At 42.1% G+C, this 26403-nt stretch overlaps 2 protein-coding genes across 5 annotated transcripts in view; both read left to right on the forward strand.

Moving 5' to 3' along the window:
- The window catches only part of MICAL2 (microtubule associated monooxygenase, calponin and LIM domain containing 2), a gene marked incomplete at both ends in the record, with an annotated part of 106484 nt that extends 102562 nt beyond the window's left edge, over positions 1–3922 (forward strand). For all 4 annotated transcript variants that reach the window (XM_080345528.1, XM_080345529.1, XM_080345530.1 and 1 more), the window contains 3 exons: positions 1561–1660; positions 2737–2810; positions 3738–3922. In XM_080345528.1, coding sequence (XP_080201654.1) covers positions 1561–1660; positions 2737–2810; positions 3738–3922 — 359 coding nt within the window. The remainder of the gene's footprint in view (positions 1–1560; positions 1661–2736; positions 2811–3737) is intronic.
- Positions 3923–13110: 9188 nt separating this feature from the next.
- PARVA (parvin alpha) overlaps positions 13111–26403 on the forward strand; it is a gene marked incomplete at its 5' end in the record, with an annotated part of 63754 nt that continues 50461 nt past the window's right edge. Inside the window, one exon of the mRNA XM_080345750.1 lies at positions 13111–13246. Within this exon, the coding sequence (XP_080201876.1) occupies positions 13111–13246 (136 nt within the window). The remainder of the gene's footprint in view (positions 13247–26403) is intronic.

Raw genomic sequence — 26403 nt, forward strand, 5'->3', positions numbered from 1 at the left:
GATCATTACTGCTCACAGGAGATGGTCTACGAACTGCTGTTCTTCAATGGAGTCATATCTACTTTGTCACTAAAATGAGGGACAACTGAAGCAATAGAGGCAAGATGGTAATTCCTGGGGCCAAGGACAAAGCGCGTTTCAAAATGACAACAGAAGAGCATCCAAAACGCTGCCAACCTGTGCAGGACTCGTCTATCTCTCCACTTGGTAACCTAGTTTAATGATACTTTTGTGACTCTCATCTCTGAAGCTTGAACCTGAGACCTTTGGGCTTAAATTTCAGCACTCTCGGTTGTCTGAAATAAAGGTGAAGTCCTCTTAAAACAGGAGCAATCATGTAAGTCTCCATCCACAGAGAACAGCCACGCTGGTTCATGGGGATTTGATGCCTGGTCGTCCAGCAGCATGATGTAAGGACTGAGAGGAGCAGTGCATTGCCCTACCTGCCAGGGGCACCTCCTTTTGCTTTGTCCCAGCTCTGCCTGTCCCATGGTGGGTGTGTAACCACCACGTGCTGAGGCAGGAGCATGGGCTGGCTGCTCATTTTGTGCTTCTGAAGGGGGTGTCACCTGAACTGTTGCCTCACCCTGGGGTAGTGTAAGATATTTGCCTCCTGCAAGCGGTCACTGTCTTGCAGCAACGGAGGGCAGATGGGCAGAGCAGATGTTGTGGGACACGTGTTGGCAGCACCGCTGCTGCTGCTGTTCTGCTGAAGGGCAGTGAGCTGGTTTTGTTCTGTGAAGAAAATGAATGGAACATGTGAAGTGATGAGTGTGTTGAAAATGACAGCAAGGAAAAGAAATACATATGTGCTCTGACTTGCCACTGAAAACACCCAGGGGTGGTTCTTTGCCAGGCATTTTAGGAGCAGCAAAGGCCACCACCTGATGAAAGAGAAATCGACCCTCCTCTTCAACAAGGCAGAGTCAAGCTGAGAGCATTCTGGGAGAGAGACCATCTCGTGTTTCATGTCTGCATAGTGCCTACCACCCAGTAATAATAGATTTGTCATGTCCCACAGCCTTACCTGTCATTCAAAGCATATGTAGATTTAGAGGCCAGTTGGCAAATGAATGGAAATTTGTGGAGGATTTTATTGTGCGTCTGATGCCCACTGCAAGCAGGGGCTAAGGTGATGCTTGCCAGCGTGTACATCCTAAAGTCTGACTGTGTTAATGGGCTTGCCAATTACACATACAGTTCAGCTGCTGGAGTCCACTATCAACAGAGAAACTATGTTATCAAAGGCAGAACTAAGAGAAAGAAAAAGTGCCCATTAAAAAAGTCTATATCTTCACTCGAAAGAAAAAACTTAATTTCCAAAACAAAAATGGTTTTAATCTAACACATCTTATCTGTAATAAACTACAACATTCAAACAAATGTAGACAAGAATGTCATACGGAGACATTACTGATGTGAGTTACATAAGCAAAAAAAAACCCTCTCCATTTGGACTCATCAAGGCTTAAAAATGATGACTACTTAATATGAACTTCAGTTGTAAGAGCATTGGAAGGAAAGGCGATACTGCATACTTAATTCTACTATTTTAAACAGATTCAAGCACAAAGGATGAAACTCAGATGCTACATGAATGGTTTGAGCTGGTCCTGGAGAAGAATAAATTAATGCGTTATGAATCTCAGCTCCTCATTATGTAAGTAAGGCCAAGCATTAGTACCAAAGATAGGGAGGGGAGAAGTGAAAATTGTACTCTCGTTATACCTGAACACTTTGCTGCATGCTGCAGTTTTAGATTGTCTTGGAATAAATGTACCCAGAATAGCTACAATCTGTTTTGAACACAGATTTTCAGTTGAGCCCTCCTCATCCTTCCCTCTGAGTGTTTCACTTATTTAAATCCTATATAGTACTCTAAACCAGTACAGCATATAGATGTTCTGCCTTTATATAATGTGCGGTTATCGAACACTGGGGCACTTTCTCCTGTGGAAGAAAAATAGTCTGACAAGTTTATCTCAGGTTTTATTGGACATAGGAGAAATGATCTAGGAATTCACTACAGTGATGAAACAAGCAGATACACCAAGCAAATAAAAATTGTCTCAGATGCCACTGTCTGTGGTTAATGGAAACAATATCGGCTGCAGCTCCCTCACCTCACCTCCTTGGAAACACACTCAGCAGGCAGGCGGAGGTGACTCTGAGCTATTTTCTCCACTATTTCTGGGCAATATGGGAAGGTGATGAGAGCTGCAGCAGTCATTGCTCACCCCTGGATTTCACACCAGTGCAGGCTGCTCGTTGCCATTTATCATTGCCATATCGCTCAGCCAGCCCCCTGCCCTGCGTGCCGACCTGCAGCCTAGCCGCCAGCTCTGCCTGCCCCCAATTTCTCCCCAGCTGTGCTCATGCTGTCAGGGGCCAAACCTCTTCTTTTCCCTTCAGATGTCCTTGGTCAGACCCTTTGTGTGCGGGAGTGTTCAGTCCACTCATTGTGGGTGCCACCAACGAAGTACAGCTGGTTCAAGCCTTAAGTGTTGTGATGTATGAGGGAGCTTAATCTGATCTGTAATGCAAAAGGTGGTAGTGGTGCTTCTGGCATTGCTGTGGCAACATAGGCACAGGCAAAGCTTTTAGCCTTGACTGCCCGTGAGGAGAAAAGCTTGGATAAACAGAACACAGAATCTCTTGGTTGAAATAATATTAACATATATGTCTTTATTGAAAAAAAGCTTATTCTTTATTTTATTTTTTTTTAATTGTGCCTAGAGCCCAAGAGTTAGAATTGGAGGACCACCAAAGCAGGTTGGAACAAAAGCTGAGGGAGAAAATGGCTATTGACGGTAAGTCAAAGGGGAGAGTATGCTGCAGCCCACAGTGACAGATCATGACCCTATGAGTCCCTGCTTGCTCCAAAAAGGACCAGAGTGGCTGAGGCTCTTCCTCCCATGCTCTTCTGCGAGTGCAGCTCAGCCAGCAAAATGCAACTTGTGAGAGCTGCTCATCTGGCTTCTAGTGAAGGCAGCTAAGCTGACCTGTCTAGTCTTAAATCAAGCTAGATCAGAAGCACTCGCACATGTAATTCCACTAACGGTGCTGTGCAGGCAGCAACATCCAGCTAACATGAGGTGATAGGCAGCAATGAAAAGTAATTTCTTCAACCACCTAAACACAGAGGAGGTTATCTGCTTTTATGTTAACTGTGGCATCAGTGGTTACTGCAGTATTTTGGAACTGCTTTTAGGTGCTTGGGATTACAATTTGGGCTTGTCCTTTCATTTGGTATTAGAAAAGAGAGCACGGGGAGGAGGAATGCAGGGAGAAAGGGGGGTTATATAGCAATGAATACCCCAAATTATCCTGTTGTATTCTAAGCACAGGGATTTTAAGTGACAACAGTTTTCATAACATTTTCTGGAAAATACTTTCCATTTGGTGCTACATTTCATGGTTGGCCTTTTTACCTTTTATAAACTAAATTTAAAACGCAGCTTAAATGTTTTTATAAACAAGTAGAGCTCTTCCTGTCCCTTCCAGTCTAAGTTTTGCTAAAAGTTCTACTTAAGACATTAGGAAACTTAATGGTCAACCTTAGATGGCCCAAATGAAGAAGAAATTTCCCCTGAGCTGTAACATGAAAAATATTAACTGCTACTGACTTAATTTGTTATTGACTGTAATATTAATGCAACCTTTACACCAACAGTTAAAATGCAAAGCATAACAACAGAGTGACCTGGATTTTAACCTCTTGTTCTGTGATCTTTTAGACAGCGTTAAAGATGAGATGGATCTGAATGAGGAGGATGAAATTTTCACTGAGGTGATGAAAGTGATTGAAGAAAGAGACAAACTCATGTCTACCTTAGAGGAGCAAAGAGTGAAAGCAAAAGAAGAAGACCGGCACTTTGAAAGCATTGTATTATCTAGAGGCTATCAGCTGAGCAGGATTTAAACAGCCACATGCAAATAAACAGGATTTCAGTGGTATCTTCACAGATATTTGTAGAGATAGTCTTCTGAAAAATAAAGGAGCCCAAATTTAATCACGGTTTATTTGGGAAACAAGTTATTTTGTTACCAAAAGCTCTTAAGCCATTCTTTTGCTCATACTGGAGTGAGACATTTCACTGTCAGCTTAAAGGATCACGGGAATACGGCATAGGACTGAATTTACATGTCCGATGGACATCTGGGTCTGTGAAAAGGAAATCAGCTCTTGTTGTTTTCCTGGAATTTTATTTCAATGCTGAGAACAGAGTTGTTGAGAAACACGATGACATGACTTAGTATTTTTGAGACAGCATTGCTCCCATCTTTTTGTCTGAATCTGTACACGGTTTTGTTACTATTTGGGCACAGCCAGCCCATGTTGAACTATTTAAAGGTCAGAAAGCAACCATCTCATATAAAATAAGGTTATTTTTTGTTTCATTTGACTGGTAACTACATAGAAGCACTCATTAAAACTACTGAAAATGCAATGTCAAATTAATTTTCCAGGTATTTGTAAGTTTTAGTGCACTGTGTATTTTTGAACAAGAAGTTAAAGCAATATTAAATCCCTACCTTTTGTAAAATGGTAAGGGATTATCAAAGGGGTACCTCCCCTTAAAACTGTTACATGCTCCAAAAAGCTTTTGTATGTCACAGACTAAGGAATTTCCTAAACTATGCTAAATGGTAGTTTATAAATAGTAATCCAGACTAACTGCTTTACAATTGCATGATAAAATACATCCCAAATAGTATAACAGGATGTGATGAGTGGTATAGCAGTTAAAGATCTCCCTGAGAATAATTCCTCAAAAGGGCTGCAAAAAATGTTGAACTTGTTCATGTCAACACTTGATAGAAAATGTTACAGGTATATTTAAGCTCCATTCATCTTGCTGCTCAAGAATATATATGCATATTTTTTGCTTAAAAGAACTGTCTCTTATCTTTTTTGTACATACATCTGTAGATATTGGCAAAGCAGATGTGCAGAAATTCCCCTTAGTATTCGATGCAATTTAAATACTTTCCTAAATCTGAGATAATTCTGCAATTTAAGATTGGTAGTATTCCCAACTGTATGTATGATGCACTGTATTTTCAAAGTGAAAAAACAAGGAGAAACTGCGAGACTGTTTCTTTTTGAAGATCATTTTACCTCGTGCTCTGAGAAAATTTGATGTTCTCATTATTTTGTGAATGGTGCTAATTTGCAGCAGGTGCTTGTGGTACAGCCAAAGCCAGAAGCGTTCATGTTACCAAAGCTTTAAATTCAAAAAACCTTTTGGTAAGTACTTGTAGGGTAGGAGACATGCTGGACCCTGTCACAGTAATTTATGAATGATCTTCAGATTTTGCTGTATTGTAAGAAATTTAAAATACCCTTTCTAAAAATAAAAGCAACATTTTACTGTTGACAACAGATAAATAATACATCTCTATTGGTGCAAGGAACATACTATTGTTTTGCAATATTTATGTATTTATATTTATTTATTAGACTGTTTAAAGAGGATTAGAGTGTCTGGTTGTATTATACAGTTTGGATGTTGTCTCTGATTTTGATTGATAAATGTGTATTTCTTACAGCTACGTATAGGTAAATCTGTGCATAGTAAACAGTGTTCTCAGTTACCATTGCGTGAAGGGATACCCTTAAAATATAGCATGTAGGGCTTCAACAATAAAATTTATTTTTCATCTCCATAAAAAGACATAGCAGAATCCCTGAACGTGTTCCAAAATTACTCCCAGACCTTTTTTCCCTGTCGTTTGCAGGCTAAGCACACCTGATCTTCAGTTACAGTTTTATTGAGATGGATTGCAGTGACTGATTTTAAAACTAACTCTATTACTCAAGATTGACACAAAGTAGGAACAGGCATGGCAGCAACAAATATTTTCATTTTCTCTGTGGAGATCTCCTGGTATTTCCAGCTTTGTCGAGAAAATTTCTGGATTTCCTCACTGTTCCCAGAAGCCTCATGTAATCCCACACAAGACTGTCTAGAACATCTATCCCAGTTTTCTGTAGAAAACAGAGAGTCATAATGCTTTCAAGGTATTTTTTAAAAGTTTTAAAGCAAACTTCTTAGCGCTTTGCACAAGACAGAATTCAGCACAGAAACCTCAGTCATACCAGTCAAAGACTGTGGGTTTTTCACCTGACTTGCAATCTAAAATGTCCACTCACCTTAGCGCTACTGCCATACAAAGGGGAAGAGGAAGGGCAGCCTCAGAGAAACACGATGCCCCTAGTCCTGAGGAGGAGACCAATGCGAGAGGGCACTCAGCTCCCAAGATTTGAGTTATTGGGAGTACTAGAGTCAACAGAAGCTGAGGGCCACCAGCATTTTATGGACCTCAAAATTATTCTTTGTAAAAAGATACTTTTCTGGATGTCATAACACATGGTCCACCCAAAACTGCAGGTGTCCTGTATGTCCACCCTTGGGCAGGAAAACCTGTCAGGCTGCTGCTGTCCTGCCTGATGTTAAGTACCGCACAAGATTAGATCAAAACATGAACTATGCAGGTGATTTAGAAAAATAAGACACTCCTAAGTCATCTAAACCAGGTCTTCATATATTGTGAGTGTAAAAAGGACCGAAAAAAAAGATAAGCTATGTGCACTGCTCACAGGTCAGTTTAATATGGTTGGCTTGTATTAGAATTGTATTCAAACACTGGTTTAGTTATGAATTTTCTTGCTGCTCAATCTTTTCTGTAAATTGACTCACTAACTTACAATAGATTTGTTCATTTTTCAGTCCTTGTCACTATCATTGTTGGCTATAATGGGATGTGCTGGAATGTATTGATTATGTCTAAATGGACAAGATGTGAGCAACTTTCCATTCCAAGAAAAATAAAATTCTATCTCAGTCTTGGAGTTCCCTCAATCATTTGCATAGTAATTTCTCTCCACTGTTATCTACAATGTAATAATGTGTGTCTAGGAAAGATCTATAGGTAAGAAATTTTATCAGTTTCTTAATTCATACACTGGTAAGTAAATCACACCATCTTGCAGTTCACAGATTCCTTTTATATTTTAGGAATAATGACACCCTGAAGTTACAGGGCATGCAACTCTAACACATGGGGTTGCAGACTCCATGACATCAACTACTTCCTCACATTTCTACACAGGAATTCACCACTTCATTTCCTTAGGTGTGGCATACAAATTATAGCAGCTCCCTGAAGACTTGAAGGAAAAATGTCACCGCATGGAACACCAAGAATTGGTGATCAAAACCTTAACTGCTTATTTTTAAATTCCATTAACCCCTACTAGGTCATCGCATTTTGCTGCATTCTACTGGTGGGAGAGACTTACAGAGCAAGACAATGTGCTACTCGAGATGAGAGAAGTGGATAAGTGAGACTTGGGCTTATGTTAGTGCCTGCACAGTTCTACCCTGCTCAGTGACTCCAACTGGTTGAGAGTTCTCTTCAGAGAACAGACGGACAGCTGCTTCTCTTCAGAGGACAAGGTAATTTTTGGCATATTTGAACTGAGGTTTTTATTCTACTGTCATGTCCTCTCCCTTTCATCTTGTGTGTCTCAGAGGCAGATGGGCATGGTGGCGACTCCTCTGGTAATACCAGACAGAAGTTCTTAGGACTGCACAGTAATTACCAGCCTGCTGGGTTTATTGGAAGTAATACAACAGACTTTTATCCGTGTTCAAAACCTTGCAGTTAACTTCAAACGATTATAGGTCTAAAGAAATCCAGTTGGACGAGAAGCTCGGGAAAAAGATGTTGTAAGCCATTATTTAACTCAAGATCAATCCATTTGCCTCCAAGGTAAAGGAATGCCTTGCTGATTTTAACAGTATTTGGCCAGGTTTCTCTGGGCACAGGCAACAAAATTAGAAGCTTTGTGCCTTGAAACCTCTGCTTTTTACTCTAATGTGTATATGATTTCAACTGAGAATTTCACTTTACTTCAGCAGACTCTTTCCAGAATGATATAGTCTGTTTTCTTCCCTGCTTGAGCAAGTAACAGGATGTGGCTTAGCAGATTAGAGATTCTGTACATCTTTTAAGACTCTGTTGCTGTTAAGATCTAAAGCTGTCCCTGCTTGGTTTTGCATGGACCATACAGTTTTGACATAGTTTAGCATGATGGGTTTGCTAGATTAGCATGTCAATACTGTTTCTGCAGCCTTCATGGCAGCCACATCTCATGAATGTAGATCTTGGCAAATACCTTGTAATGAGTAAGGTATTTTCTGGATTTCACCTAAAGCTCTTTGCTTAATATTTATAAACAAACTGTGGTTTCTTCTGTTGGCTCTAATGAACTACAGAAAGAGATCTGATAGCCCTGTGTGCCAACAATGTGCTTGCTGGGATATTCATGTAACACAGATGTACAAAATTACAGGTACAAGTGAAGGGCACAAATAAAGCTTATTAGGGAAAAAAATATAACTTTTTTTTTTTTTTTCCCCCCTAAAACTATCTCAAGAAGGCCAGATGTAAATGCAAGTAAACTTGGTCCAGTATTTATAAATAACTGATTGATGGAATGATGCAGTACCAGAGGCATTAAATGCTAGGATGATGTCCTCAACTTAATGCAAAGCTTAAACCTCACTTTCCTTCCTTTGCAATTTTGCAAATAATCTCTGTGACTGTATACAATGTTACCTTTTATCTTTCATGTACATTTTTCCACACTGCATCTTAGTCTATCTTTTTTGCTCCTTGATGTACAACAAAAAATACATTATACTTTTAAAGAACCTGTTTGGAAATACTCCAGTACCTTTATGAAACTACTTTATTATTTGTTATATTATTTATTTAAAGAGAAGATTCTTATCCCAAAGAAGCTGAAAGTTGAGTAGAAAGCATAGCAATATTTTAAATTCAAGCATAAGGACATGCTCAATCTTAAATTCACCTGGTGAGCTAGAAATTAATTTATTCTCAAGTATGAGATTTAGATGATAGTGGCAATGAAAATTTGAAGCCCTTCTATCCCCGATACTGATGTTTTCCACCATTATAATGTGGCCCCTGGGCCTGTCTTCTAGAGTTTGAAATCCCATGCAGCAAAGTCCTTTGGGATGTATAATATAAACTTTCTTGTATGGGTATGGAGCGAGAGATGTGGATGTGCAAACGCCTGCCAGGTATGGCTGTGCTTTTCTCCCTGTCTCCCAGCAGCACGAGAGGCGTCTGCTGCCCGCGGCCACATGAAGAGGAGTGGGGCTTCCTGAAAGAAATTCAAAACCACTTTCCCTGCAGGACAAGGCTGGAGGCAGCTCGTGCTTTCCAGGCTCCTGGGGTGCTGGCGTTGGCCATGACCTTACCTTACCTGAGGGAGCAGGCACCTGGGTGTCTTGCCATGGAGACGTGCAGGAGCACCAGGTCCTGCCAGAGCTGTTATCTCCAGGCATTTTAGGGCACTCCCAGGAAAATCCCAATCAAGATATAGATGTTAAACATCTGCAAAGAAACCTGTATGGAAATGCCTTCTTTTCTAAGCACACTCGTTTAATGTGCTGTTAACTATTACCCAGGGTGGGTCGGGCACTTTCAGCAGTTAGCCACACGGAACTGGCAGGTCAGCAGAAGGCTGGCCGCAAGTACTTAGAAAAATAAAGAAGGTAGACTTTGGTCTAGTTCTGTTCTTCCTGAAGTCAGTGAAGGTTGTTACTGTAGGCAATCACAGCAATAGCAGTGGGTTGATAAAAGATTTTTGAAAATTCTACTTCAAATCTTTAAATGACCAAATGGTCAAAAGGCTAAAGCAGAAAAACATAAGGAGAAAACTCCAGGACAAATTAGTATGTATTGCACGACCCTTACCAGCTCGGCTGCTGCAGTAAGTACTCTTTCTTACTAGCCTAGCCATGGTCAGTATACTACATACCCTGCCTCTTCTGCCTCATTCAGGAAGAAAGACTGTTCGTGATAATTCTGAGTCTCACAGTAAAAGAAATAAAAAACGGGTGTGCATGGACAGATATGCAGGTGGATAGGAATTATCTGAATATGTGAATTTAGCCCTCTTTCATTGCCTGGCAATAGTATATATGTGATCAGGATACAATTAATATGAGCTACTGGTTGGCCCATCTGTAAGAACAAGGCGCTGACAGGGAGCATGGTGAGAGCCCTCGTGGTCGGCTCCAGATTTCTGTTTCTGAGCCAGATGCAGCGGGGCCGGCCTGAACGCAGCCTGTGTCCCATGCGTGAGATCACTGAGCATGATCATGAAAGTATTCAATTATCAAATATAAAGCAGAGCAAAAATCTGGCCAAACAAAAATCTCTGCTGAATTTATATGCAGGTTTTAGTTGTGGTTAAAATACTGTGTAAATAAGAGCTAGTCATTTAAAATCAACATTCCTATATCTGCCATAATTTAGACCTCGAGTGCATCTATAAGGCCTTTTGTGCTGAATGCAATATTAATTTAAGGTCATATGTCCATATATATTCCCAGATCAAAAGAAAAAAAAAACAGTTGTATATGTAGTTCTAAATTTAAGATCCAGGGAAAAAAAAATGTCGTAACTATCCTCAAAGAGAAACATCTTAAGTGGAAAAACCCTACAATAATGTTATACCCAATGAACTGCAAATAAATTCTGAAGGAAACCCACAAAAAATTCCAGTAAACTTAAGTCTGCCTGTTGCTTTAGCGTCATTACTTAAAGCATGCAGTGTTTGTGTTTCCAGATCTGATAAAGTTGATTTTAAACACATTAAGTTTACTTTTATTTTCTCCTTGTGATGTGAAACACCTATAGCTCATGAGGCTATTAAGTAAGTAATATTGCATTTGTCATTAATTTATTTATGCTGAGTGCAGTGAAATAGGAAAGAAAGATGCTGGGTCTTTTCAGCTCTACTGCGTGAGACTTGGCAAATCCATGTTGTATTCTGACTTTCCCCACAATATACAACCCAGCACCCGTCACTGTTCGTGAGGTATCTGGCTTGTTCTTTCCGTCTTTAACACAAACATAGCAGTACAAATTGTGCTTGCCAAAATGCTGTCTCTTCTGCAGTGCCCACAAAATCCTATGTTGACATCTACATATGGTCATTTGTGTTCAAACGGAGATTCACTTGGGTCACTGCTCTGTTTGTGAATGCCACATATTCACATGCATATAAAAAGGGGCTTGATGTGTTTATTTCTTCTTCTTTTGAAGAAGATACACTGTGTGAGCAGCACTTCTGTGAGAAGAGGATAATATGTGAAAGTCGGACTGTTCTGTGTACAGCCCCAAAACGCAGTTGGTGCTACAAGCCAGAGAGCAAACGTAAGGAAAGGAGAGATTGTGCTAACGGCTTGGGCTCATTCCTGCTTTTAACTGATGGCAGTATGGATGAATAAAGCTTTTCTCTAGAGCATATACTAACTGCATGCAACAAATACGCATTGATGTCTAGCCCTCATCAGCTAACCAATGTTACCAGCTTGTAAAAACACAACAATTATTAGCTGATTTAGAAATATCCTCATGGTAATTTCATTTCACTTATTACGCCTAATGGATAGCTAGATATTTGCATGAAGTGTGTGTGGCTTTTTGCCTGAATTGTTAATTGAGTGATTAAGTGGTAAGTGAAAGCGGTGCATCCAGATGACATTATTGCTGTTCCAGTCCTGGGTGCTTCCTGAACCAGTCACAGCAAATTATCAGTTTTAAAGATACTTCTCTCTTCAGCTACTCATCTGCAAATCAAAGCAGGATTGGTATAGGCAATCTATTGTGCTAAGTCACCTTTCTTTCCCACTGGCTTTTATAGTGGTCTGACTACAACTGTTGGATTCTTTTGTAGAAGTGGAGATGTGGATTCCCACCACCTCTGACCACAGATGGAACTGAAACCAACAGGCAGAAGAGCTGCTTTGCAAAGTGTGCTCAAGACTGAAATATATGTAGTAAGCTTGAACTTTAACTTCGCACAAAACTATTTAGTGACACTTTACTACTTCTTTAGTCCTTTTCTATCGGTGTTGACAGCAGGGTGCAGAAACATCTGCCTGCGGCTGTCACCCCTGCATTCTTCCAGAGCCTTCACTTACAAATAGTTATGGATGAATTGAGCTGAGCCCTGGTCCCTGTGTTTTACTTTTGGCACCCGCATTAACTGGCATATGGACACCTACATTGGTGCTTTTTACCAACCAGTCTGTTAGTGACCAGCTCCCCTGCAGGGCAGTGCAGAGGTGGACAGACCCCAGGGTGAGGCACTGTCCTGTGCCCCTGCGTACAGCCGGCCACCCGATTCCCTGTGGGTTCCCCAGCCGGGAGGGGAGAAGGGCCTTCACACCACCCAGGGGCTGCAGCCCTTCTCAATGCCCAGCCTGGCTCCGTGAAGCACCCTTTTCCTGAGCCGGAGGGACCAGCTGCTGTGGGGAGGTGAAACGAGGACCCTGAGAGGGGTAGAGACAGGTAAGGGCAGCATCGGCTGAGGAGGGGAAGCCATTGTGCTAATGAGGGGCTGTTGGGCTAGGAGGTGGCTTTGGGCAGCCAGTGGGCTCAGGAGGGGCCGGTGGGCGGCTGAAGGGGAGGCCGTCGGGCTGAGGAGGTGGGTGGCCGTTGGGCTGAGGAGGGTGCAGTTGGGCGGCCGTTGGGCTGAGGAGGGGGCGGTTGGGCGGCCGTTGGGCTGAGGAGGTGGGTGGCCGTTGGGCTGAGGAGGGAGCGGTGTGGTGGCCATTGGGCTGAGGAGGTGGGTGGCTGTTGGGCTGAGGAGGGGGCGGTTGGGCGGCGGTTGGGCTGAGGAGGGGGCGGTTGGGCGGCCGTTGGGCTGAGGAGGGGGCGGCTGGGTGGCCGTTGGGCTGAGGAGGGGGCCGTTGAGCCGGGGTGGCGTTGCGCGGCCGTGGCGCTGAGCGGGGCGTGCGGGGGGCGCTGGGCTGAGGAGGGGGCCGGCGGCGTTGGGAGCCGTGCGAGGGGAGCGGGCCGGAGCGGGCCGGGCCGTGCCGGGCAGGAGGGCGGGTGGGAGGGAGGGAAGGAACGGGAGAGCCGGGAGAGCGGAGCAGGAGCTGCCTCAAATGCTTGAAATAATTCCGCTTCCGTTCAGAGCCGGGAGCAGCCTCCCACGGCATCGAGGCCTCGGACCCGTCTCCTCCATCCCAGGGCGCCCGCGGCGGCTGGGCTATCATGGCAACCTCCCCCCAGAAGTCGCCTTCTTCACCCAAGTCCCCCACCCCGAAATCTCCCCCGTCCAGAAAGAAAGATGACTCCTTCCTGGGCAAGCTCGGCGGCACGCTGGCGAGGAGGAAAAAAGCCAAAGAAGGTAAAAATTACAGGTTTGCACGTTTCCTGGGAGTTACCTTAAAATGGGGGGGGGAAGAGGAGGAGGAGGAGACAGGGGGAGAGGAAAAGGCTCTGGGGAGCGGGAGGAAGGGGCTGACTGGGGAAGGACGTGCGGGGTGGGCAGGCGAGCGGCGAGGGAGGAGCGCTCCGCCGTGTCCCCGCGGCTTCGCCGGGACCGGGCGGGGGCCGCGGCGCCTGTGCCCGGTGCCAGCGCGTCACGGCGGGAGCGCGGGCGGGCGCCGGCCGGGACACACCGCGCCCACCCTCGGTGCTGCTGCCGCCGCCCGTGGCCCCCGCGCCGGGCGGGCTGGGCGCTGAGGCCGAGGCGGCCGCGCCGCACCGCGGGTCGGGAGGAGACGGCCGGGGGGGGGGAAACCGCGGAGCTCGGGCCGGGTGAGCGGTGACCCCCTTGTGGGGGGCAGTGAGGAGCTCGTACCGCGGGACGGGGTGAGAGAGGGGCAGGGCAGGACGGGCTGGGGTGCCCGCGCCGGAGAACGGGAGCGTTTCCCCGCAACGGGTGAAGCGCTTTGGCGGGCGGCGGCCTGCGGGCCCTCCAGGCCTGCGGGTACGAGCTCCGCGCTTGGCCGGGTTGCGGGCGCTGAACGCCTCGGCCGCGCCTCCCAGCCTGGGGGTATTTGCTTTGTAAGTTATGGTGCAGAAACCCAAAAAACTTGATGTTCAAATCCCCTTTGACTCGTAATGTGTTGCTTTATATTGGTGTACGGCATGCTTAGTATGCATTGCTTGGAGAGGCCGGTTGTGATGCATGCAACTGAGTTAATGTTTATCATAGTGATTGTTCTTCAGAGTCTTAAAGCTTAGCTTGATTATTGTTGTACTAAGCAAAAAACCCCTTGCCTCACGACAGCAGACCTTTGAAGAACACTGAGCATGTACAATAGTCTGGTTCTTTGCCCATACATGTGAATTAACATCCACCCCCTACTGAATTTGCCTATTTAAAATCCCATGAGACAGAGAATTGGAATTTAACCTCACTCACCCATGATTTTCACAGCTGATGTTAATTTAAGTATGGTGCAAATAGAGCCAAAGGAGCAATCTCACTTTTAAAACAGTTTTTCAAGTACTGTGTATTGCTTACAAGTGTGAAGAAGGGTATTATGTTTAGCAGACCCTTGTTACTGATGTACACCTGGGTAGTGAAAACGGGTGTAGTATTTCCGAGTAGCATCAGTTCTGTGGACAAGGGCAATAGAACTTTGGCAAGTACGGCCTTTTATTCTGTAATTATCACGTCTTGCTGAGGTGCATGGTCTTGCTTTTCTATTAAAACACATGTTGCATGATCACGCTCACATTATTTGGCTTTTTCTGGTCATTGCAGGTGGGCCCAGAGGTTGGTGAAATAGTAACAAAAGGCAAACTTTATTAATTGTCCACTTTGTTATTTTATTCTGTTTGGGTATTCATTAATATTAGCAGCATTCATCTAGCAACAGTTTTCTGTGACAAGTCTGTATTGTAGGTATGTGTAGAGATGGAGCCTGTATTTAGTAGATTTGGCTTGTCTGGTATTATTGAATGCTATTTTCTTCAGTGATGGATATTGTTAAGTCACAAATCTCCAGCAAATTTTTAGAAGCAGCAGCAGTTACTTTAATCTTACAAAAATATGTATTCTGTGATATCATATTTTATTTTTGTTACTTTTATGTCTGTATTAAATTTATTGACTAAAACCTGCATCTGCCATTTTGTTCTGTCATCATGCTGATATTTACCTTTTTGAAATTTTGGAACAGTGTTGGTGTTGTCCTCGTCCTTTGCGTTTCCCGGTTTTCTAAAGTCTATTTAAAAATAACAGTGTCGTGGTTTAACCCCAACTGGCAACTATGGCCAAGCAGCCGCTTGCTCAGTCCCTGCCCTCCCAAAGTGAGATGGGGGAGACAATCAAAAGGGAAAGGAGAAACTTGTGGGTTGGGATAAGAACAGTTTAATAGGACAGCAAAGGAAGAGTAAATGATAGTAACAATATATAAACAAAGTAAGTAATGTGCAATGCTACTGCTTACCACGTGGTGATCAATACCCAGCCTGTCCCTAAGCAGTGACTGCAAACTCTGGTCCTGTACAGCAAATATCAGAAGAATGAAGACCCCAACAGCAGTTCGCGCTTGAATGTGATTGTGTTGAACAGCTGGTCCTGCAAAAAGGAGAAAAAGGCAAAGCTGGAAAAGGTGTCTCCAGCTATATATGGATCATGACAGTAAAGGCAGGGAACATCTCATTAGCCTGAATGTCAGTCTGGGTGCTGTCCTGTTGTGCTGCCTCTCAGGTTTTATGGGCATGTGCAGCTGGAAAGTCGAAAAAGTCCTTCATCTCCTTGGCAACAGCCAAAACATCAATGAGTCCTCCTTTTCTTTTCATACCAGCGCCAAAACACAGTCCAGCTCCAGGAAAGAAAAAAATGAACTCTGTCTCAGGCAAAGGCATGGGAAGTTCAGTGTGTTACCACATTCTCATACTAAATCCAAACCAAAAGACTGTGCTGACCAGTCAAAAGAAAAAATTCTAACTACTATGAAGAAAACTCAATCCCAGTAAAACCAGCACAAGGGGTTTGGAGAATTTTTTTTAACTTTGTGAAGAGTTTGTTTTTTGCTGATCGAAGAAAAAGTATTTTATTAAATTCACAGTAATATATTTATTTCTGTATGTATTTGTCACATTTCTTCAGTGGAAGCACACATAGAGGTGAGATTGATACTATGCTATCTTCCTTTTTGTTTGTTTTAGCAGATTCGGATGGCTTCAAAACTGGTAAATTCTTACTGAGAAGTCTGTCTTCTTCATGCTTCCTAATCATTCCTCCACTAAGAATAAATACCAGTTTGCAAACTATTAATGGGTCACCTTGTTTCTTGCAGGCTGTGGCACACGAGTTCCATCTTAACTTGTGCTGCCACAGCTTGTAGGGCTCTAGGTATATTTGGGGTCTAGCTAGGAACTCCATCTAGGAGGTCAGGTTGCTTGTACTTTTTTCGTGCTTTAATTTACCTATCTAGTAGGAGGATTCTTATAGAGACAGGTCTTAGTCGAAGGAGTGTACGTGGTTATTCAACTGTTAGCACACATAATGTATGAGGAACTGTTCAAGTGTAAGTCATAGGCATTTGAAAAAAGAAGTTTTTTCCACTGTCTATCTCTAGACTTTCAGCTTGTATAAACTAGAATGAAGTACGGTTAGGTGGCAACTTTTCATATTTTTGTAGACCATCAGCATCTATTCTCTAAAAGAGTTTGCTAGTCTGACATAGATATCTACCCCATTTTGTTGTGCATGTTGATCTTGAATCATGTGAGGTCTCTAAATATGATGAACTGTTAGTAACTCTTTAGAAATAATGCTGTGGGTTTTTTTCTGTATGGGGTATTCATTTCCCTTTTTACCTACTTAGTCTTGTGCTTTGTGATTTTAATACTCAGTAGAGTAAATCCATCTTCTGTATTTCACCTATGTCAGTATTTGTTCATGAGGCAACAATTTTGATTATTCCAATTTATGGTTGTCTTGAATGTATGGGCAGCAGAACAAGTGTTATTCTCTTAGGTGAATATAGACTATGCAGAAGATGCTGCTGTCATCCCAGTCTCTAATATCACAGTACAAGTTGTTGACCAAAACAAAGAGAGTAACCCGAAATACTATTATATGAGATATCATGAGCAAGGATTAGTCATACCTTAAGACATATGTTAATCTGGAAAATACATTGTCATTAAATATTTCATAAAATGTGAAATTTGGAGCTCAAACTTGCTTATGTTGTCATCTGTCATGTAGGGTCTTAACCTGCTTTTCGTTTATAGTATCTCATCACCATTGGTATAATTCAAGGGTGAGAACATTGTACTTCAGTCTTTCCTGTGAGAGAATGAGCAGCTGCATGTTTAAGTAGTCTATAAATTCTGTTAAGGTAACAAAAGCTATGAATGATTAAATAGATTTGGAATGAATTATAATTAGCTTTTTATCTAATGAGAAAACGGCGAGATAATGCTAGAGTATTTGATGACCTGTTTACAACTGAAGTGGTATATGCAACAATTATTTGTAGTTTATGGTAGGATTTCATCGCTTTTGTTCCTGAAAATCATTCAAAGACTGAGCCACCCCATGTATGGTACTGGAGAATTCCAGTCCTTATCTAGCAGGAGTTAAGTTGCATGGTGGAGCGCATTGTACTAGCAAAAAACAACCACAAATTAATTTTTTGTGAGCTCCTTGTAGTAGTCTGCGTCGTGTACTAAACATATCTTTCTACAAGTGCAGGGAGAGAATAGAATGACCTCTTTTTTCCTTTTTTTTTTTTTTTTAGATGTAGGGGGGTATGTTGTGTTATCTTATGAATTTTTCATGGTGGGTTCAATAAGGTCATGTGTGATTGTCTTTCTTGAATTTTCCTGGCCTGGCAATTACAGACACAGAAATTTCACTCCTAATAGCTTACCTTAGTGGAGAATCTTAAAAATTGGCCTCTGACATGCTAATAAATCTGTGACACATTGGGGAATGGAGAGCAAAGTTCAGAATTGCTTAAATTGCGTAGGAGCAGATGGGAAACAGACAGCTTGGACCCATGAATTTGGTAGAGAGCAATTACTGCTCATTGTACGCGCTCAGTCGGTTTTCCAATAGATATGACATCAATTTCAGTAATTTGACTGCTCTTCTGTCTAGTTTATTTGGTGTTGATGGGCAGGAGAAGGAATGAATTTTCTCCTAGCTTGCACTTATAGTATTTCTTCTTTTGTATGTCTTGTTTTGATTTAATTTTGGTATGTGAGGTCACAGAAGGCCCTTTTCTCTGTATGCCTAAGGGAAGAGGATGTTAACATTGTAAAACATTATACGCTCTGATATTTCTTGATAATAACTTTAAATTTCTTAATCTTTGCTTTGCTGCCATATGTATTTCACAGAATAATATGAAATCAGAACAAATTAAAAATTCAAATTAAGAATAAGTGTAGGGTGATGAGAGCTTTTCAGGTGTTTTAAGTAAAATTTTTGGCTTTCTGGAATCCATGACTAAAATGCCTTGCTGTGTGACTCACTAACAAAGAGATCAGGCCTTGCTCCGGCTGTGGGCGTTTTACTATGAAAGAAATGTATTTCTTAGTATACAAGAAGTGTTCTTCTGAATTTTAGTTGACATATTTGATTTTTTTTTTTTGACCTGTTTCTGCAAGTTCTTTTTTAATAGAGTAGTGCCCTACTAGTGCAAAGGACTATTTTTTCATATCAGTAGACTTTTGTTTTACTTGTCTATTTCTCATGTGAGAGACTCCAGCCTAGCTTCAGTGCCCTGCAGACTTTTTCTTTTCTACCGCTCTCACCTGATTCTGTATTTAAGATGCAGATGAAGCTGAAAGGAGAATGAATATATGTCCTGCTGTCCTGTTTCCTAATAAGTGGTGCACACGATTAAAATGAGCCCACTGAGTGCTAATTTCATACTGGTGCTTTGAAGATGGCGTATGGTAGAAAAGGAGATGGCATAAAGAAGGCTTTATCGTCACTCTCATATCAGTGCTTTTGAATTTCTGTCTTTTACTGCAGCATATCACTATATCAACTCTAGGCCTTCTTGTGCCATCAGAATAGCTGAACAGCTGTTTTTGATGTCTGATGTAATGCACTTTACCTCCAACCTTAGTGCGTATCAACTGTAATGTGCTTATAATCTTTCCCCTATATACTGTGTTACGTACTCCTGTGTCCCTGGTGTACTGCCACAGATGCATCATAGACAGCTGCCTAGCTGATGCTGGACAAAACCTAATAGTGCCACCATTTAAATAATTATTACCTTGAATCAAGTTACTGCCTTGGAGCAAGTTCTGTTAAATGGATAAAATACTTCCCTTAAGTGAAAGGAATGTGGAAAGTGAAAAGAAAAATAGAGGAAAGACTCACTTTGGTTGTTGTCATTTCATTGCTATGAGCCTTCTGAGCCCATCTACAGTGTATGTAAAGAAGATAAACTACTCAAGAGGAGAACATTGGGTTTTTGTTTCCACCCTTTGAATCCATATTGTCAGGGGATATCTAGGGAGGTCTCTCAGCTCTGACCATTGAAGGTATTGCTTGGTAGAAAGAAAGGTAATTGCCTCTGAAATGCTTCTGTCAGCACAGATGGAACACCCAACTGTTGCTTGTGCTGTGATGGCAATAGCCTTCCACATGCAACTCTTGGGCAGATATGTAAATAAATGACAGCTCTGACATGCTTGAAGCTGTTTGTCAAGCTGTGGCTGTGCTGGGTTTGTGGGGATAAAAGAGCAACTGCTGTAGTCCCTGATGGCTTTTGGGTCTGCCCCTCTCTCGCCTTCCTGCCTCAGCCTCCTCTTTCCACCAGGGCTGCTCCCTGCAATAAACAGAAACTAATCAGCACTGATAGCTGTTACCTCTAAGACACTGTTAAGCATCTGTTATTGTTTATAAACACATATATGTGGCTAAGTCCAGGGCCAGATTCTAGTATGTTAGGCACTATACTTGCACAAACAGTGCAAAGGGCCCCTGCATGCAATAATTTGCAACATAAAGCTCTTATCTGTATTTCTTGTGGATTTTTCTGGCTTTTCTCCTCATGTATTCTGCATTTTAACGTTATTTCTGGCATTTCAGTTTTCTTAGGCCTTGTGATCTCTTTGGAAATTTTATCTAATGCATTTTAGCTTGTTTGGTTTCAAGAGACTTTTTATTTTTTTTAAGGGGCTTTGGTTCTGTTTGATTCAGAGAAAGATGAAAGTACTACCTGCGAATGCATTTCTGAATCTCAAAAGTCACAGATAATCCCAAACTTATTCAAAAAAGTAATTGTTTTAACCAAATATTCATGTAGGGCCCAGTTCAATTATGCTTGGTCCATGTGTTTCATCTACAGCAATCAAATGTGTGGGAACATGTGAGCCCCAGATGCCTGCATTTTTGCCAGACAGTTTATTGAGTCTATAACCAGAGGTATCCTATTATTGTAGAGCTGAGCATATCAATGCCTGCTTTATGTGAATGTCTCCTAATGTGTAAACATATGTGAAGGAGTTCGATCACAGAGGACTGTAAAACATGGGATACAGAAAATGCACTGACAGCATTGAGGTTAGAACAAAACACAGCACTGCCAACCTCTCCTCTGCCGGAGAGGAGGGAAGGGAGCTGGTGATGCTGTCTCACTGGAGGCAGGAGGATCTGGGAATGCCATAGGGATGTGTAGGAAGAGGACGCAGAGCCAGGCTCTCCTGCCTCTTCCCAGAACACCACCACAATTGTTAAGTCCATCCAGTTGCTTTCAAACTAATTAAAGTGACACAGAAATTTTTTTTTAATTCTCTGTATTTTTAAGTTCTGAAATGTATTGCTATAGGATGTTTTGGACACCAGAATACTTTTTTTTGGGGGAGGGGAGGGGTGCTAAAAATGGGTCTGGTGGATTCTAGACAAAAAAAGAAGTCTGCAGTGGCCATCACAGATATTTCAGAGTCACAATTCATTAAATGCCTATCATGAAATCCACAGCTATTAGGAAGCTTACACCAAAGGAGAAAATTCTGTTGGTTTGCCTTTCCCTGTTTGTATCATTAAGAATGCATTTTTGCCAGGGGCCAGGACCCTGGACTTTGATCCGCTGTTCTAACCCAATACAACTGTTAATTCTGTTGTGTTCTGATTATCTGTATGTGGGCATAGAGCCACTGAACTCTGTCCACATTTGACTTCCAAAAGCAGCCTTATATTATGTGGGCAAGTTAACTGAATTATGCCTTTTATTGCCTGTGTTTTTCCCACTTGAGCAGTTTCTTTATTGTCTGAGCCTACAGCCTTCATACAGGATAAAACTAAACATGCATGGAATGGGTTAAAGGAAGGGGGGTGGTGAAGAGGAGCAGAGAAGCAGAGCAAGGGGTCTGGCTGCAGAAAGCAGCTGCTCTCTGAGGTGCTGCTGGGCTGGGAGGGTGGCGGGAGGGAGGATGTCGGCCTGTACCTGGGGGTGGCAGGAGGGAAGATGTCTGCCTGTACATCTGTGTCCATCCCTTCCTCTCCTCTCTTCAGCAGCTGCTCCCTCTCTCCTTGTGCTGCCTTGGTTGCAGTGGTCACTGCTGAGCTCTTCAGGGTGCTGTGAGCAGACATGGATGAGGGTGCCTGGTGGTTTGGCAGTGCTTGTTGCTACAGCAGCTGTTCCCCATCTGTGGGAGGGGCTGGTCACAAACTGCCAGCTGGACCGTGCTGTCATAGAGACTGACAAGCTGGGGTTACAGAATTACTGAATAGTTACGGTTGGAAGGGACCCCTGGAGATCTGAAGACTCAGGTGTCTGATGGTTCAGTATCTCAGCTGAGAAAAGGTGAACTGGTCTAGTCCACCAAGCTCATACCTATGGCTGGCCAGGTGTGATGGCGCTATGGTGACAACATAGTCTGTCAGTTCTTTTCAGTATCTGTAGTAGCTGGATAGATGCATATTAATAATCTAGATGAAAAGTAAAAAAGATTTAAGTGGTGAAGTAAAATCAGTTTTAAAAAAGTGGCTGAAGAGTCTCCATTGCTTCCAAATTACAGGACAGAGCCATGGAAAGAGGGAAAAAAAAAAAAACAGCTAGAGACCAGCTTAGACTGACATGCCTTTCTTTCAATGTTAAATTTTTCTTTACGTCTCCAAATTTAAAATATGCTATCCCTGATACCAAACTCATAAAAACATGTCCAGTCTCCAGTGTGAAGGTGGATATAACCAAGTGAAGCTGTCCAAGAGAGCAAATATGAAGTTCTCATCTCAGTAAAGTGAGTGTGCTGTCAAAAGAATCTGTGATTTTAGAACTCCAGTGTTTCTCTTAAAATTTAAGGAATCTGCCCTGAAGGTAAGAGAAGACCAAGAGACTAAGACTGACTGAAATAAAAGTTCTCACTGGGTTTGATTACGACTTGTGGAGTTCCGCATCTTGTGAAACCCTTCAGCTTAAAGGCAGCTTCCTGTAAGTACAGATCTGTGCTTCTGTGAATCTCCTTGGATAGAATCTCTGGGATATATCGTACCTTTTATCTATCTTTAATGCCTCCACAACCATTAAACGATGCCCTCTCTGCAGACCAGATAGTTTAATACTGGAGTCTCTGCCGTTCCCACTGAGATTGAGATATAGACAGTCCAATTATTTTGTTACTTCATCGCATCTGATATCAAGTGATTCGTATTAACTAAATCCACAGAGTTCTTCAGTCTTTTTCAGCAAAATGCTGATGTTGCTGAATATGAAATCAGCAGTTTTACGGACACAGTTCTTTGTGAAGTGAAACTTTAGAAAAACAGTAGTTGAGGTGTACCTAGAATATTGTTGCTTTTCCATCAGCTGCTTCTGTCCTCTTCCTCCCCACACGAGTTCCTATTAAGGCATACTGTTGACTTGTATTCCTAACGCTAGACTATTTTCTTTGTTAAGCTGCAGCCAAAACCAAGAAGAGATGACCCTTGAAAGAACAGTTGACACTGCCCTGGGTGCAGTCAGTGCTGTGCTGGCAGCAGTATGATGCCATTTTGTGTGAGAGAGGATGAACTGGAAGGCAGGACAATTTGCAGTGCTTCACATCTTCATTTGCAGCTGTTGCAAACACAGGGCTGGGGTGGGGCTGAAGGCTCAGCTTGCTTTCTGTGTATTCCTTGTGCAGCTCATAGTAGTTCTTGTGCTTCTCTGAGTGTGTAGCTGTACTCAGAGCACTGAGTAGCAAGGCACTCAGTCTTGCTCTTTATATGTATCATCATACATATTCTGTTTGGTGTGCTAATACTTATTAATAGATAACATTACTTGGTTTGAATACCCATGTCTTTCTTGGGACTAGGTGTGCATGTGTTGAGTGCATCAGTGAGTGAATTCACTTTGGTGACCAAACTGAAATATAAACAAAAGATGTCTTGAACCAAAAGCAAAATCAGATCAGCAGCCTTATGTGAATCTGTAGCCTACCATGGAACTACTCCTTGACAACCTGTGGTCAGGCCAAAGAAAACTGAGGGCCACAAATAAAAAGAAAAATAGGGATGTGACTGGTCACGAGTGAATTGTATTGGCAGAGCCGTATTAGGAAGATTAGCCACCATCTCTTCACCCAAATCCTGCACCTGGCTATAGACTGTGCCACTGTTCAACCAGGTGATGATCTTACTTAAAATATTGAAGAATTGCAGCATTAAGTAACAAGGCTCTACAGTTTCCCAAATGTTCTGCTTTCCTTTTAGTTTTGTAGTATTCTCTGTGAAATAATTGCATATGCTGCTATAAAACTATTATATATGTGTATTCAACACAAAATTAAAGAAAGCACATTGGTTATGAGTTAGCAATACTGCTTTTTTTTATTCTTTGTACTTCTCTTCCTGACTTCTTATTGATCTTTGTGTTAAGCACCACATAGTGTACCATAGTTGACAATATCTTATCTTGTTTTTCTTAGATAATTATTTTTGCAAAAGAAAACACCTGGAATATGTATTTCTGTGAGCCATTCTTGGTAGTTGTAGACATGGTTAATTCCTTTTGGCTTCTCTGATTTCTACTTAGCATAAAGTGGATTCTGTTCTTTTCCTGTTGAGTGATAGAGCAATCTATGACACTGACCCACTGGTGTGTGAGATTAAACTTTATTCTTAGTGAAACCTACAAAATTCCACTTGGAAAAAGGGACTTTAGTCAGGGTGGTAGGAGAGGGGGTGCAACAGTTGTCAGCAACCACTGCTACCCTTCAGAAGTTGTGAGCAGATAGTGGGCGTGGTAGAGCGAGGAGCAGCTCTGCATTTCCACACCAGTTGGGATTTCCCAGACATGAAAATACAATCTCATACTGCAAAAGCTTTGAAAGCGTCAAAAATCCTAAGTGTAGTCTAAACATTATAATTTCCTGAATGTTTTTTTTAGTATAAAGTGGATAATTTTGTAGTGGAATATGTGTTCACAGAAGAAAAAGCCATCACCACATCTTTGGTATTTGTACTGAAGTACTTGAACCTCTTTTGCCTGCCTTTGTGTGCAGTAAGACAACTTTTAAGTGCTCTAATTAGTGCTGGCTTCTTGGCTTCAGTGGCTGCAGTTGTGCACAAGCGAACAATTCAAGTGAAGTTAACTGTGCTAGAAACCAAATGAAGAAAGAGAGTTGTGATTTTTTTTTAAATTATTTTTTTTTTATACATGTTTTTCTGCATGATCCTTTGGAGATACCACCTTTTCCACAAGCCATGTTTCTTTGGTCATTTTCATATAGTGCTTTCCTGAGTTCATGTTGACTAAAAATACATTGATGTTCTATAGGTAGACTTCAACACAGCTCTTTTCAGGTAGTGTGCAGGTAATGACTGCTGGTTTCTTTTGTGTTAGGACTTAATAGTGCAAGTCTGCATTTACCACAGAGGGAAAATGTAATTTTCTTCTCATGGCCTGGCCATGGGCTGTCTGGTCCCAGCTTCTAAGGCGTGCACAGTGTTGTGTCAGTGCTGTCCTGCCAGTTGTACCTGCACTTCTTTAGCTGACAATTGCTTGTTTCCCTGGAATTACAAGCAGTCAAAGACCTGGGTGTTAAGCAGTCCTAGGGCTGTGGTGGGCCATCTTCCTGGCTCAGCAAACAGGCAGGCGTCATACTTTGCAAACAGATGGAGCGGGTACAGGCAGCCTAGAGATCACATGTGCAGCAAGGATGTTAAGGTCAGAATTTCCCAGGCAAGAATGTCTGAATTGCTGTGCCCTACTTATCCAACTGTGAGCTGGATTAATGAAAGGGAGAGTTTAGACGGAGCAGTACTTTGGGTACATTTAGTGGGAGAAGAGAGAGATGTTTTCTTTTGTATCTGTACAGGTGGTGCTTTTGAAGGAAGCCAAAATAAGCTTCCTCACCTGGGTAACGGCCTGAATAGGTTGGCAGGGTGTGAATCCATTTTCAATGTGTGTAAAGAAAAGATAACAGTTTGCCGGTGTACAGCCTTTCATTTATTTTTTCTTTACAAGTTTCTTCTTCAGCTATCGAGTTAGGCTGAGGCCTAATAATTTTTTTTTCTTTTAACCGTAGGCGGTTCTAAAGCAGCAAACTATTAATAGTGAAATATTGGTTTAGAAGAACTCTAATGCACGGGGGATTCTAGAGCAAACGAGGCAATGCTGTCAATGGTTCAGATTGTTCTTAATTACAATAATGGCATTATAGGAGCTGCAGTTGCTGTCGGGCACAAAAGAAGATAATGATAATGTCAGAGTGCTCAGAGTAAATGCAGGATAATGTATTGCAGTACTGGATTCAAAAGATGATATGCCTAACTTGTCGGCAGAGTGCATGAAGAAGAAGAATGGTAAAAGGCCAGAACAGTTTTTGTTGTAACTATATAGTTCAGGGTTTTGGGGTTTGTGAGGCTTCTTTGTGCCCTGTGCTTTCAGGTTTATGCAGAAATGTCAGTTCTCATGTGTTTCAATTATGTGTATGGATTTTTCTAGAAGAACTGATCACATCTGCCCTCCTCACTTGGAATAAAGAAAATCACCCTCGCTTTGAGAAGGAGAGATGTATTGGCTCAGTACTCTGGTATCCTCAACACATTTGGTATTGGTCCTCTTACAATAAAAGAACATGAATACAGTAGATTTGCCCCTGGGTCAGAATTTGCCCCAGTAGCCTCTGGAAATACGTTCAGATCTAGTTGATGTATGTGATGCCTATTTTGTGATGAGTCCAAAAAAAAATGAGTCTGAGGTTTGGGGATGTTTCAAAGCTGGATTTGAATTTTATGGCTAGAGGCCAAATCTGAACTGTAGCACTTGTAAACATTTTAAGGTCGTATGCTGTGCACTCAAATTCATTACTGTAGAGGAAGAGACTTTACTGGTTTACTGCAAAATAAACCTGCAGCAAAGCAGCTCATGGTCTTGGATTCTTGTCTGTGCTTAGTTCTAATTCTCAATTGTAGGTAAGAAGATACAATAAACTGGAAAGTAGTGATAGTGTTCCTCATTATACTACAAGTGTTCAAAGTGACTTACGTGTTTTGCATACTTCCTAAAAACTCACTGCAGTGATGGATTGGAAAAAATTATCAGCATCCAGTTAATTTGCATCTTTATTATTTTGCTCACG

This window comes from Nesoenas mayeri (assembly GCF_963082525.1).
Source record: "Nesoenas mayeri genome assembly, chromosome: 5".
Taxonomy (NCBI): domain Eukaryota; kingdom Metazoa; phylum Chordata; class Aves; order Columbiformes; family Columbidae; genus Nesoenas; species Nesoenas mayeri.